This window comes from Nyctereutes procyonoides, unplaced genomic scaffold (assembly GCF_905146905.1).
Source record: "Nyctereutes procyonoides isolate TBG_1078 unplaced genomic scaffold, NYPRO_anot_genome, whole genome shotgun sequence".
In the NCBI taxonomy this organism is placed as follows: Eukaryota; Metazoa; Chordata; class Mammalia; order Carnivora; family Canidae; genus Nyctereutes; species Nyctereutes procyonoides.
In genome coordinates, this window is record NW_026575021.1 from 19,487,074 (window position 1) to 19,502,489 (window position 15,416).

At 49.5% G+C, this 15,416-nt stretch overlaps 1 protein-coding gene across 2 annotated transcripts in view; it reads right to left on the minus strand.

The window, feature by feature from the left end:
• Positions 1-14,499, minus strand: part of REEP5 (receptor accessory protein 5) — a 31,663-nt gene extending 17,164 nt beyond the window's left edge. For both annotated transcript variants that reach the window (XM_055340752.1, XM_055340746.1), the window contains exons 1-2: positions 14,310-14,499; positions 13,765-13,858 (exon numbers count right to left, since the gene is read on the minus strand). In XM_055340752.1, the coding sequence (XP_055196727.1) occupies positions 13,765-13,858; positions 14,310-14,427 (212 nt within the window). In that variant the 5' untranslated portion in view covers positions 14,428-14,499. The remainder of the gene's footprint in view (positions 1-13,764; positions 13,859-14,309) is intronic.
• Positions 14,500-15,416: the final 917 nt, after the last annotated feature.

Genomic DNA, 15,416 nt, shown 5'->3' on the forward strand with positions numbered 1-15,416 from the left:
TTTCCTAGTTTCCCTGTTTCCTAGAACAACTCACCACCAGGCTGTACAACACTTAGCAAAATGTTTGGTACCAAGTAGGCATTTAATAAATATGTACATGAATATGAATACAAAAAGAGTTCATTGTCTTCCTTTTGGAAGAGACCACAATGATCCAGTCTCATGCTAAAGAAACCCAAGGCTCAGCAGCGGTAAATTGGGTCACAGAAGACAAACAAGAGGCAATGTCAGTCTCAAGGTCCAGATCCTTAGAGAGCCATTCCACCCTCCACCCTGCTTACCTAGGTGGAGGGCAGGGAGAGCAACTGGAAGGACACAGGACAGCGCTCTGAGGTGACGCCCTAGTCCACTGTTGCTCCAGCTACAGAACTCATTAGACAGACACATGCCTGTGGCCTTTTCAGACCTGGTACTCCGGCTCTGGCAGGTAGAGCACAGGTATACGCTTTAAGGAAGTTGTACAGGTGATCCTAAGGCTGAGCCAAGTTTCAGTCCTGCCAATCAAGGCTGAGTCTCAGCTGTGGCAAAGGGTAGGCAGCTACCCCTTTCCAGCAATGAATGGGAGGCCAAGAGAAAAGAAAAGGTAGAGAGGGAAGGCAAACTGAATAAAGCCTCTGCTACAGTCAGGATGAGTCACTCTATGATGATCTAGAATGCCCACCTGAACATTCTCAAGTTTGTAAAAGAATTCAAAGTAGGGATCCCTGGGTGGCGCAGCCGTTCGGCGCCTGCCTTTGGCCCGGGGCGCGATCCTGGAGACCCGGGATCGAATCCCACGTCGGGCTCCTGGTGCATGGAGCCTGCTTCTCCCTCTGCCTGTGTCTCTGCCTGTGTCTCTGCCTGTCTCTCTCTCTCTCTCTCTCTGTGACTATCATAAATAAATTTAAAAAAAAAAAAAGAATTCAAAGTAAAAACATCTGCTAACCAAAACTCTTTGCTAAAATTTCAAAAACAACTAAAAGTCCTCTATTTGTTTGGCTAGAACACTCACCTCCCCCAGGGTTTTCAATCCCCAGCTAAACCCTAGAGGAGCTCTGGAACTGTCCCAAAAGCAGCTGGGAACAATTCCAACCACTCCCACAGGCCTCGGCCACTGTCTTAAATGGTCTCTGTTTTACGTTGCCCTCGGGTGGGATACGTTCGTTGCACCACCAACGCTGAACCTGGTTTCAGAACAACTTCTGGGGGAACACACTTGTAAAAGACAGACATCATGGTCTTTGCTCTGTGCAGACTCTTACTGCCATGTTCTCACCACCGGCCCTTTGCCTGGCCACTCTCGGGGCTTTGTTCTCTCTCAACTCAGCCACCTGCCATGTTCCTGGGGCAGGGCTTGGCCTACCGGGAGCAAGTGGCACAAAGGAAAGGAGGCCTGAGTGAGCGGTAAGGACATGGCCAGGCTGCTGAAGACGACAGTCAATACTAGGTATGGGAGTGGCCAGCAGTTCTAAAATTTCAGACAGCAGAAACTGTACAACGTTGAGTTGGAAGCTATCTTCAAGACCAACTATTCCTACTCTATTTTATAGGCTGAAATATGAAGCTCAAAGAGGAAAGACGGATACTAAAATGAACTTCAACTGAAAATAAAATACTGTTGAACTTCAACTTCAAAATAAAATATTACAGAAGCATAGGTCCACACGCTTTTTAAGGACAGCAACGAATGGTGTGATTATATGCCGGTGGGTCCACACAATGAAATATTCTGAAGCCTTTAAAAAGGATATTAACAGAGAATGTGCCCAAGATACAGTGCTGAATGTAAAAAGATCACTACTTTTGTGTCTTGAAAAGAGGCAAACACATAATCTTTTGTGTTTACAGACTAAGAATGGTGTCCAGAAATATAAATTTCAAATTGTATAAAGTTCATCCTCGGCATCGGGATTGCGGAATTTTTTAAGATCTTTGCAATGAGCCTGTACTAATTTTTTGTAACAAGAGGAAGGAAAAAGATTTCTATATGGGAGAAAAAAAAAAATGAGCACCAGACTTTCTACAACTGCTTCCTCCTTTGAGACTAGCCCTCTCTAGGGCTTTGTTACAAACTGAAGTGAGCATCAGGAACATTCATTTAATTTCTCTCTTGAGGAAACAACTCAAAATTCTCTAAACATGATGAGACACACTGCTGTATTTTAGAGCATTAAAAGGCCTTCAATACACACATAAATACCGAAAGAACAGAGTCCAACAGCCCATCACACGGGACAGACTCATTCTAATCTTCTATTAAACTATCAAAAATTACTAATTACACTGGACTGTGGAATCACCAGGTTTTCCCCTTCACTCCTTCCCAATGCTCATCTGGCTTGGCATCAGTTCACCATCCTTGGCACGCACCTTGTAATCTGGTTCTACCACTTAGTAGCCACAGGACCTCGAGCAAGTTATTTTGGGCCTTCGTGTCCTCATTTGTCAAGCAGGAACGATAAACCTTATCATGTTGTTATGAAGATTAAATTAATACACATAAAACAGAATCAATGACAAACCAAGTAAGCTCTCGTTAAATATTACCCTAATAGATAAATACTTATAACCTGGTAGTAATTTATTATTACAGGGAAGTAAGAGACTGAAAAGAAAAGCAAGTGCTAAGAATCCTCCAGTCCTCCTAAGTAGAATTGTAGAGGGTTAACAGCATTGTTAATAAGCCTACAAGGGGATTAGAGAATTATCCATGGATTTTAATTATCCCCCACTCTCCAAATCCCAAATGCTACAGAGAATAAGAGCTGAAATCCGCAGATCCCATCTGCAGGCCAATGGGAACTTGGGACACTGCTGAGAACAATTTTCAGGCCCATGGAGTGAAGGTGGACTGGCAAAAATTCTTTATGTTCAGGGCGCCCGGGCGGCGCAGCAGTTGAGTGTCTGCCTTCAGCTCAGGGCGTGACCCCGGGGTCCCAGGATGGAGTCCCACATCGGGCTCCCTGCAGGGAGCCCGCTTTTCCCTCTGCCTGTGAGAAGGCAGCCTCTGCTGCCTCTGTGAGGCAGCCTCTGCCTCTCTCTGTGTGTCTCTCATGAATAAATAAATCTTAAAAAAAAAAAATTTTTGTGTTAGCATTGCATTGGTATTGATGCACACAGAGCCCCCTGGCCAGACCACCGGGCTTCAGTGACAGGTACTGGCTGCCTCCACCAGCCCTCGTGGCCCATCTGTTTATGCCTTTTTTATAAAAATTTTATTTATTTGAGATAGAGACCCAGAGGGAGCAGGAGTGGGGGAGGGGCAGAGGGAGAGCGAGAGCTTAGCAGGGAGCCTGACATGGGGCTTGATCCCAGGACCCCAGGGTCATGACCTGAGCTAAAGGCAGATGCTTAACTGACTGAGCCACCCAGATGCCTCTTTTATCATTTAAAAGTTCAATGACATCAAATTAATCACAACTATAATTCAGTTTTCTTCTTTGTAGGTTAATAAAAGTAACCACCCTTAATTAAGCACTTACTGATTATTAGATTCCGTGCTGTTTGACATATACTACCCACCTCTTTTACTTTAAGGAAATTGAGGTTTATGAAATTTAAGCTATTTGCCCAAGGGTTAATAGAACTAGGAATTATCAGATCCATATACATACACTTCTGATCATTCACACCAAAGAAATTCCAGTACATGCCACCTGTACTGTACATGGTTCACATATATTCAAATTAGCCAGGTAACATAAAATTAAGTAATATATTTCTTCAAAGCACGGGCTTTACTACTAAAACCAGTTGTAGCCATCGAGAGAATTCTAATTTTAATGAGTCAACTATATTGCCAGACACTTAATTAAAAAGCCCTATAATAATAAACAGCTTTGAGATATGCTGTTGGTAAAGAACAGAAAGAAATCTGCCTGGGATCCATTTGCTTTGTTTTATTTCGAATGTGGTAAGTCCTATTTAATAGCAAGTACTCTAGAGTTTGAGGTAGATTATTGAAGCTTGAATATGAAGACTACAGACCGTAATGTTTATAACCCTTTTTGATACAGCAGACACACAGCATGACCATCCACAGCACCTAAGAGGTGTAGGGCTGCTTCTGCTGTGTTTATCAGAGTGTGATGTGGGAATTCCTGAGACTTCAAAATGGTTTTCCTATTTTTTATTACTTTGGTTTAAGAGAATGCCATTGCAAATGAGAAGGAAAAAAATTGCAAGGAAAAAATTAAAAGAGAAAAATATTACACATTTTAAGACACAAACACTAATTTGTTTCCATGCTTATAAAAAAAAGACTTGTCTTCTTTGTGGAAAAAAAAGAAGGTAAGAAGCTATGGGCAAAGTTACACTTGTTTTACACCACAGAGCAGTTGCGCCTTCAAAGCAAGAGAAAGGATCCTGTACATACAATAAAACCATTTTACTTATTTACCGTTTATATCATGCCCAGCCTTCCTCATTCAAAAAAAAAGAAAGAAAAAAGATATGAGCTAGCTAGCTAGATAGGCCTCCTAAATATGTAGAAAAGTATCTTCTGAGGTGACTATACAAGGACAATGAAAAAAAACACCATGCTCATTTACTCTTTAATACGGGGTCCTCCTATGTAAAATGACTAAGTGAAATACGTAAATAAGCTAAATTCGCAGGCAAATACATTTGAAGATGAGTCTATAAAACATCTCTAATGGAGGATGAATATTACAACAAAAGCCGTCATTCATTAGTCAAACATTTTGGTGTTTAATTACAATGGTCTTTTTTACCAACTGTCCACCATTCTGTGTCTTAATGCAAAATGAAAGATTCAGTCAATCTAATAGAGAACATGAGGAATGTTAAAGTGTGCAGGCCAGAGAATTCCAGCATCCCTACACCTACACCTACGCCTGACTTTGCCCCAAGAGACCCGTGACCCAAGTCCAGTAGCTCGTTTGTGGTCTTCCAATCTGTGAAAGGTGCCTCTCCCCCCGCAGCTTCATCTCTAGGACCTAACCTAGCTAACTCCACCCAACGTGGAGCCCAACATGGGGCTCCAACCCACAGGCCCAAGACTAAGACCTGAGCTGAGATCAAGAGTTGGATGCTTAACTGACGGAGCCACCCAGGTGCCTCTAACATTTTATAACTCAAAACTGAATGCCTTACAGTATGTGACAGTTAAAAAACCTATGCCTAAAGCAATAAAACAGCAGATGTGAATCCTACTGGAACAACCTTTGTCACTAAAACTGATGGCTCTGTAAATATGATATCTGTGTCAAATATAGCATCAGCAAGTTTCACTGAGGCTCTAGTGCAACCTGGACAAGCACAATCTAAACCAACCTTTCCCAAAGGGGGCCACATGAAGATAGGCTGGTACAGCCTCGAGTAACCTCGAACGTGTAAGCAATCCCTTCACCAGATCACCTGGCCTCCCTATCAGAGGCCGCTGGACGTACACAGTGGCCACGTGGCTGAGAAGGGCTGAGAAGTGACTCCTGGGAGCCAGGAGAGTGTGCGAGGGGTATGACAGACTGAAGGCAGAGGAGATTTCTACAGCACCCACTCACACTTCGACTGCTACAAAAAACCACTTCATGAACAATTTTTGAAACTGTTTTTCAACTTCTATATTTTTTTAAGATTTTACTTGACAGAGGGGGAGAGAACACAAGCAGGGGGGGACCGGCAGGCAGAGGGAGAGGGAGCAGGAGCAGTAGACTCCCCGCTGAGCAGGGAGCTGGACATGGGACTCCATCCCAGGACCCTGAGATCACAGCCTGAGCTGAAGGCAGATTTAACCAACTCAGCCACCCAGGCGCCCCTCAACTTCTATATATTAACTCACTGTTCCTCAAAATTCATTCATTGGTAATGTTGTCAACAGTCACAAAATACCTTAAAATGTTCTGTATGTATTTCTAGTCGTTGGAAATACCTTAAGAGATGAGGAATATTTATTTAAAGCCAGTCCTGACAGAGAGAACTCCAGGATGGGGTAGGTAAAAGCAGAAGGACAGATAAACTGTATCTCCAGGGCCCTCATACACAGGGGGGGAAAAGCATCACTAAAATTCATAGGCACATTCTAGAACAGAGCATTAGGAATGCTCTCCCCACAACTGCTTTTGAGCCACAAAGTAGATCATGAATAAGTAATTTAAATCATTCATCTTACTTGCTCCTTAAGACTTTCTTTTCTCTTACAGCACAGGCAAGGGAGGAAAAAAACTGACCAAAATGCTGGCTGTAATCACCCACAAAAGTAGTGACATGCTGTTATAAGGACATTTTATTACTTTTCCTAGTTTTTTTCCCTACAACTCCATCTTAAAATAGTTCAGCAGTATTAGTAGTAATACTAAGTAAAAAACCAGTAAAAAAGCTGACAAAAGTAAAATGTTTAAAAGTCTAAGATCTCAGGATACTCAAGACAAAAATTTGCAAGATGCCAGTTACCGATCCAAGTGTGGGGTTGGCCAGAACATGCACGTGCGTCACGCTACCCAGAGCAGTCAAAGTGGGGACATCCGCTGCTCTGCTCGTAAGCACTCAGAGCTGCAGATGGCAGAGCTAGTGTATGAAGAACATCAGCAACTCAGTGGAAAATATAAATAAATAAAAAAGAAAAAAAGATATGATTACAAGTTCTGGCATCACACACAGACACAAAGAAAACAAAGCCCCTTACTAATGAGTCTGAGAACCACAAATACACATTGTGCAGTGCCACTGGGGAAGCCGGATTGTGCTTCAAACGACTTGCTTTTCTGAAACAAGTGGTGCTCAACTGCCAGTCACGCCAGGGCCACCTTCTCCAAGTCTCCTCTGGGTACCGAACCTCCATCTAGGAGTCCGACACTGCAAATCTTAAATGAGGAGGTTTCAGGCCTTTGTAACCTAAGCTCCTGCACCTTGTGTGCTGTGAATCATTAACGAAGAAAATGCTGTGGCTTTTACTTGTGGTTAATTATATTACAGTTCTTTTTTTCTTTTTTTTAAGATTCATTTATTTATTCATTCATTAAGAGAGAGAGGTAGAGACACAGGCAGAGGGAGAAGCAGGCTCCTGCGGGGAGCCCGACGCGGCACTCGATCCCGGGACCCCAGGATCATGCCCTGAGCCGAAGGCAGACGCTCAACTGCTAAGCCACACCCAGGGATCCTGGATTACAGTTCTTAGTTATTTTGACAGTGTGTTTTCCAAATTTACCCCCGTCACCATCCCCTTTCTGATCTGATCTGACCTCACAGGAGTCATCCCCAAACATCTTCTCCTTGAGACTGTTTGCCTCCTGATAGAGAACCAAAGGCAGGGCCCCGCTCCCTCAGGAAATCCAAGTTAGTGAGCACCTTCAGACGGGCCTGCCTGGGAAAACAGAGCAAGTCTGCAAATAACTACTTATGCTGCTGCTATTATAAACCAATGCTACGTAACAAGCGAAAGAACTTGTTAGCAATACATTCTAACTCCTGTTCACAAAACACTGCAAATGGCTATGTGCATGCAGATATATGATTTGGGAGGGCAGGACCCTATCTGAGAGGAAAGACACACCACCTGCAGACAAGGTACTGAGAGCATCATACGGAGGAGAGAAAGTGCATCAACAGCTCATGTTTCATCTCCGCCTGGGTATGGCGTGGGTCCGAGATAGCCGGAAGGCCACGCGGAAATCAGCGTAACAGAAAAGTCAGAACGTGGACTTTGGAAGCAGAGTCCCCGCATTTGTTCGGTTTATTTATTTATTTAAATCATTTATTTGAGAGAGAGCGAGAGGAAGAACGGGACTCGATCCCAGCACCCGGGGACCACGACCTGAGCTGAAGGCAGTCGCTTAACTAACTGAGCCACCCAGGTGCCCCATCTATTAATTTTGATTTTTTTTTTTTTATTTATGATAGTTACAGAGAGAGAGAGAGATGCAGAGACATAGGCAGAGGGAGAAGCAGGCTCCATGCACCGGGAGCCCGACGTGGGATTCGATCCCGGGTCTCCAGGATCACGCCCCAGGCCAAAGGCAGGCGCCAAACCGCTGCGCCACCCAGGGATCCCCCCATCTATTAATTTTAAAGGTAAGCTCTATGCCCAATTTGGGGCTTGAATTTATAACCCCCAACATTAAGAGTCTTCTGCTCCATGGAGCAGGCCAGCCAGGCTCCCTGGGTTTATATATAATCTCACCATCTACCGGTTGTGAGAAGCTGATCAAGTTATTTCCTCTGTTTCCTCATCTGTGAAATGGGAATGGAGTACTTACGTCATCAGGGTGCCGTGAGCGTTAAATGCGCTGTATTTGTAAAGCACTTACACAGGGATACACAGGTGTCTGGGAAACCAAGTGCCACACAGGTAAGCAGCCACGCAAACAGCTAACTGGCCTGGTGGCACAGTTTAACGTGGGCTGGTGACGACACAGAAGATAAAATGACACCTCAATGAAGGGGGCATGAGATTTCAAAGGTGCTGCCAAACATCAGTCTGAATACAGCCACCAAATGCTGGACTCACATTTAGTCTTTTTGAGCTTAGTACTAAAACCCGCCTAACTGCGTTTTCACACCCCTGAGTAGTAACTGGGTCTCGGTGCGACCTTGGGAAACGTACTCTACCTCCCTCTGCACCCGGATCATTTGAAAACGAAAGGAAGTAGATTACATGCCTGATCTCTACAGCCCAACTCTGAGAGTCCCAGGAAGGTGGTGAACTGGGGCGCCCGGGGGGCTCAGGGGGTGAGCGCCTGCCTGTGGCCCAGGGTGTGACCTCGGGGTCCCGGGATCGAGTCCCACATCGGGCTCCTCCCAGGGAGCCTGCTTCTCTCTCTGCCTGTGTCTCTGCCTCTCTCTGTGTCTCTCGTGAATAGATAAAACATATTTTTTTAAGTAGGAAATAAAATGAAAAATAGCTTTTGTTTTTGTTTTTTTTTTGTCAAATTGTTTAAAGTTGCTGGACAGGATGAAAAACTCTCCTTTCCTTTCTCAGCAGGGCAAAAATCAAAATAGAAAATAAAGTCATCAGACTTTCCCTCAAAATTCCATTTGACCAAAGCAGCAAGGACAAGACTAGCACCCAGTCAGGGACCCCGGTGGGGGCTGCCTTAGGTCTGTGGCAAGGGACTCTGCACAGGAGGGCACAACACAGAACCCGCTCCTGGGGGTGTCTCTCAGACTCTGATCTGTGCAGCAGGGCTGCACTGGGAAGAAAGGCCACGTTATAGGATTCCGCAGATACGGACTGTCCAGAAAAGGCCCACCCACGGGGATAGAGAGCACTAAGCGGTTTCTGGAAACTGAGACACAGGAGAAACAGGGAGTGACTGCTAACGGATCCAGTCTCTTCGCGGGGGGCGGCGACAAAAACGTGCTGGAATCAGGCAGCCCTGATGGGCTGCACAACTTTATGAATACGCCACACATAGAACCGCACACTCTGAAAGGGCTGCATGTGAATTATAGGTCAGCAGAGAAATGGGGCAACATGGAGTGGTGTACCGTGGTGACGGGGGTTCGCCCGATGCAGGGGCCCTCCTTCTCGGAAACGGAGTGCGGCAGGGAGGACGGCGACCCTGCCAACAGCTCGACAGGAGGCGGCTGGAATCAGGCTTCAGATACCTGTACAGTCTGGCCAGAAGGTCTGCAAACAGGTAGAAGATCAAAGGCTCTGCCCTCCAAGGGAAATGACAGCACAGAAAACAGGTGTGAGCAGCAGAGGGGCAGCCTCCCGAGGCGAGAGTGGCAGCCACAACGCCGGGTCCCCACTGCCGGTCCCCGCTGGCCGCGCCCTAACCTGAAGCCAGGTAAGCCAGATCTGGCCGCCGTCTCCCGGGGCTCAGCCCTGAGACGAGCGCCGACCCAAGGCACGGCGGCCCGGACGGAGGCGGTGACCACGGCCTGGCTGGTGACACTGGGCCAGGCAGCTCGCCACAGCCCCGACCACCGCAAGACATAAGTCCTAGCATGTCACCCACTTAAAACCCAGCCGAGGCGACCCGAAAACCTGCAAACTCCCTACAACCACCCGGAATACATGCGCACCGACCCCCCCCCCCGCCGCGGCCCCCGCACGATGGCACCTGCCCCCGGGCTCCTCGCCTTGCTCGGCCCGGGCACACGCGGTCCCGCCATCCTCCAGCCGAGCTCAAGCAGGAGCTCCCAGAAATACCCGTGGGGACCCTCCCGTTGCCCGGCAGCCCAGCTCCCTGCCGATCTTCCCCACGGCTCACGGCCTCGTGGCACCCACCGCCCGCACCTCCCCGCTTACTGCCATCGCTCTGGTCCCTTCAGGGCACGGAGCGCGCGGCCACCATGGGCCACAGTGCAGCTGAAGTGCTGCCCCCCACGCCTGGAACGGGCTGGACTCGATTCCTCCTAAACAGATAAACCCAGACTTTTCAGAAGAACTAACAGCACCATTGTCAACAATTTCCCGGCAGTCACACAATTACCCTGGTTAAGCAATGAATGAACCTGATGAGACTCATGTTTAACACTGACTGCCTGAAGGCTACTCAGTGGGGGGCGGTCTGCTTCTACTGTGCACAGTCCCATGCCACCCTGGCAAAGCAGAGGTCAGGCGGGGTCCCAGGGGCAGCAGGGTGTTTCCCCATCCTTCACTCCATCAAGCGTAACACGCACCGGTTTCTGCTGCCGCTCGACATCAGGGTTCCAAGACACTGGCTGATGTTAGAATCCTTTACAAATTAAAAGATGGAGGAGACTTAGACCCCCAAAGCCCAGGCTGCACCTCAGACCAATTACACCAGAATCTCTGGAGGTGGGGCCCAGGCATTAGTATTTCTGAAGGCTCCTCAGATAACTCCAATGGGCACCCAGGGCTGAGAACCACTGTTTTAGGGAAAAGTCCAAGTACCCACAGAGAGCAATCTTCACTCCATTACTTTCTTCACTCTATATGGTCAGAGAATCGTATCTTTATTTTAAAGGTGAAAAAGTTGGGTCTATAAAAAGAAGCATATTTACTATAAATATATACACATATAATTATATGTTACTATAAATACTCCAGAGATACTCGCATCTAGAGATACTCATTATTTCCTGAATTTCTGCTGAAATCATTAATTATAATATTACATTTCAGCACTTCTCCAGCTCCTGGTATAGTGTAGTACATATATCACTTTGTCTCAGAATATTCAAATAGAAAAGTATATATATTTAGTGAATGGAGTAATTCCAAAACATGAAAAACCCACATACCTGACCCACTTAGAAATATGAACGTCTCTATCATTTCCCAGAATCCCGAGCAATAGACAGGAACATTTAGCTTCTTGGAAGTAAAAAGATGCAATACTATTCAGTTGACTATGCAGAGAATGAAAGAATGACCACAAACAAATGATTTAAAACAAAACGGGGGCAACTGGGTGGCTCAGTGGTTGAGCGTCTGCCTTTGGCTCAGGTCATGATCCTGGGGTCTGTGCCTCTCATGAATAAATAAGTAAAATCTTAAAAAAAAAAATAGGACTGAAAAAGAGATTCCTGCTAGAATTAATTCACTTCAGGTGAAGGAGAAACATACTGGAGTTCTGTCTGCGGTCACATCCACCTCTGCACACGCCTGGACTTGCATATCTCCCCAAGAAAAAGATTTTTACTGTTCTAAAGCCCACACCAATGACATCACACCAACAGAGAAGGTTATTTTTCCCACAGGATTATGTACCAAATGGTACTGATATAGAAAAAAGAGTTTTATGCTACTCAGTATTTCCAAAAATCCATATTCCCTGCTGGTTCAAAATAGTTCGAGCAGCTAGGCAATTATTAAATTGCCACCCAAGATTTGTTCAAAATGTGCTCAATAACTTCTAAAAGCCCAAACCTGAAAAATCCTTCAAACTCTTATTAAAGGAACTCTTGCAAGCAGAATACACAATCAAAATAAAAGTAAAGGAATGTACTTTAATGTTATTTTGTCTGATGGCACAGACACGTCGTGTGAGCCATTTGAATCACTGTTAACTACAAACTTTTTTTTTTTTTTTTTATTTATGATAGTCACAGAGAGAGAGAGAGAGGCAGAGACACAGGCAGAGGGAGAAGCAGGCTCCATGCACCGGAAGCCTGATGTGGGATTCGATCCCGGGTCTCCAGGATCGCGCCCTGGGCCAAAGGCAGGCGCCAAACCGCTGCGCCACCCAGGGATCCCTGACTACAAACTTTTTATACACACCGTATTATCAGTCAATAATGGAAAACCGCTATTCTTGTACCTTTTTTCAGGGACCCGAAAGCCAAACAAACCAGTTTTCCTGGTCTGCCCTTCTTTGGTACACACATGCAACTTGGATGGTGCTTCAGCGGGTAATGCCGGAAGAGGGTAAATGCTTTTCTGAGCATGAAGACAGGGGCTCCAAATTCCTAACAAGTAGCATCCTAATGTAGCCAGACTTTGTGGAGTGCTAAGTGTCTGCAGGAGACTAATACAGTAACTACTTATGTAACTTCAATTTAATTATTCAAATCGCAACTTCTAAAACATGTTTCCTCCTTTCTAGTCAGATACTAAAATTCTAGCTTGTCCTGTAATAGACACAAGATGCAATAAATGCGTCATCTGTTAGCCTCCCAGCTGAAAATTCTTTTTTCCTTTATCTTTACGGTTGAGAGAAGTTGCAGAAACCAATTCAATGAAAATAAAACCCACCAGCTTTCTTAGAGCTACAGAGTAAAACAGTTCATTTGTGGCGAAGAATTCTGATTTAAATGAATGAAAACATGAAACTGTAGAATATTTTTCAAAACAAACATTGTAGGGGCCCCTAGGTATCTCAGTGGTTGAGGGCCTGCCTTCAGCTCAGGGCCTGCCTTCAGCTCAGGTCCTGATCCCAGAGTCTGGGGATCGAGTCCTGCATCAGGCTCCCTGCTCAACTTCTCCCTCCGCCTGTGCCTCTGCCTCTCTCCATGTGCCTCTCATGAATAAATAAAATCTTTTTTTTAAGATTTTATTTATTTATTCATGAGAGAGAGAGAGAGAGAGAGGCAGAGACACAGGCAGAGAGAGAGGCAGAGGGAGAAGCAGGCCTCTTTCCGGGAGCTCTACTGGGATTTGATCCCAGGACCCTGGGGGCATGCCCTGGGCTGAAGGTGGTGCTGCTCAAGGGCGGAGCCACCCAGGCTGCCCAAATAAAATCTTCAAAAAAAAAAAAAAAGGGAGAGAACACTGTAGAGTAAAAACGTCAGGTACTAACAAATTCAAAACCTAATCTGCTAAGATTCATTTTTAAGTGTAATTACATAAATGAGAAATTTATAGAACCAAGGAGTTATATATTAGGGATACATCTTGTAAGGTTATTTTTGTTTTTATAATAGGGTAAATGTTTTCCATTTGCCTGTAGTAAGCGGCCAGTCTTTTCAAAATGAAGCAGGCAAAACTGTCCCCAGAATTAACTTTAATTCTGAATTATGGAAGTCTCATTTGATGGGGTTTACTGTTATGCACGTAAGTATAAGGTGACTTATATCGTAAGATAATCATTGAGGAGGAGGGATCAGTTCTGCGGACCCGCTGAGGCCTCCCCAGCCCTGCAGGCGGGACTCCGGGGCCCTCTGCGGCGCCCGCCTCACCCGGCACCGCCGCCCCAGACTGCGAGGCGGAAGGCCCTTGGGCTTGTCATCAGGGGAGGCTCCGAAGTGCGTGACCTCGGGCAGTGTGTGCCCTCTGGTGCGCGGCCGCTCCCCCGGGAGATGGGGGTGCGCAGGCCCTGGGGCGGGTCGGGGAGGAGAGGGGAGGGGGGGGAACGGGGAGGGGAACGGGGGTGGGGAGGGGAAAGGAGAGGGGGGAGGGTTGCAGGGGCCACTTACGAGACGTAGGCTGGGTAGCCGAACCCTATCAAGTTGCAGAGGAGAGAGGCTCCGTAACCGAACACCAGGTACAAGGCCAGCAGCCCGACGGCACCTGGGACAAGAGGGGAGAAGCGGGCCGCAGGGCCCGGGTCCTAAGCCGGGCGCCCCGCGCTCGCCGCCCCGCCGCGCTCCACCGGGAGCCTTAGAGCCCCCTCCCCTCCCCTCCCCTCCCCTCCCCTCCCCCTTCCCCTCCCCTCCCCTCCCCCTTCCCCTCCCCTTCCCCTCCCCCCTCCCCCTCCCCTCCCCCCCTCCCCTCCCCCCTCCCCTCCCCCCTCCCCCCTCCCCTCCCCTCTCCCCGCCCGCCGGGAGCGCCCGCCCCGCCCGCAGGAGGCCCCGCCGCCCGCGCCCAGCCTGCGCGCAGCCCCCGGGACTCGGCGCTCGGCCGCGGGGACCCACACGTCAGCGCCGCCGCCCCCTCCCCTCCCGCCCCCGCCAGCACGGGCGGCCCCGGGAGGCCCCGGGACACCTCCGCCCCCCCCCGCCCCGCCCCGCCCTGCACCCACCGAGCGCGATGTATCTGCGGTTCACGCCGCTCCGGGCCTCGAGCCTGGCCAGCAGGTCGGTCACGCAGTTCTTCTCCTGCAGGAACCGGTCGAACCTCTGCCTCACGGCCGCAGACATGGCGAGGCTGGCGAGGACCTGCGCTCCGCCCGGGCTGCTCCGACTGCGGGGGCCGCCGAGCGGGGCGGGGACGGGAGGGGGGCGGTCGGCGGGGGCGGGGCGGGCGGGGCGGACGCGCCGGTGGACGCAGCCCCGCCCCCCGCGCTCCGCCCCTCGCCCCGCCCCCGCCCCGCGCAGCCTTTCCCCGCGGAAGGTCAAGCGAGCGCGAGCAGCTCGGGGCGGGGGGGGGGGGGGGGGGGGGGAAGGGGCGGGCACCCGAGGCCGAGCGCGCAGCCGTGCTGGGCCCGAGGCAGCGCCGCGCGAGGCCTGCTTCTCGCGCGGCCGCACCTCGGACCAGCCTCCTCCGTGGTCTCGGGATGGCCCTGGGACAGGCTGTAGGCCCTCGGGGTGGAGGCCCCTCGGGGTGGAGGCCCTCGGGGTGGAGGCCCTCGGGGTGCAGGTCCTCGGGGTGGAGGCCCCTCGGGGTGCAGGTCCTCGGGGTGGAGGCCCCTCGGGGTGCAGGTCCTCGGGATGGAGGCCCCTCGGCGTGCAGGTCCTCGGGGTGCAGGCCCCTCGGGGTGCAGGTCCTCGGGGTGGAGGCCCCTCGGGGTGCAGGTCCTCGGGGTGCAGGTCCTCGGGGTGGAGGCCCCTCGGAGTGCAGGCCCCTCGGGGTGCAGGTCCTCGGGGTGGAGGCCCCTCGGAGTGCAGGCCCCTCGGGGTGCAGGTCCTCGGGGTGGAGGCCCCTCGGGGTGCAGGTCCTCGGGGTGGAGGCCCTTGGAGTGCAGGTCCTCGGGGTGGAGGCCCCTCGGCGTGCAGGTCCTCGGGGTGCAAGCCCCTCGGGGTACAGGTCCTCGGGGTGGAGGCCCCTCGGGGTGCAGGCCCTCGGAGTGCAGGTCCTCGGGGTGGAGGCCCCTCGGGGTGCAGGCCCTCGGAGTGCAGGTCCTCGGGGTGGAGGCCCCTCGGAGTGCAGGCCCCTCGGGGTGCAGGCCCTTGGGGTGGAGGCCCCTCGG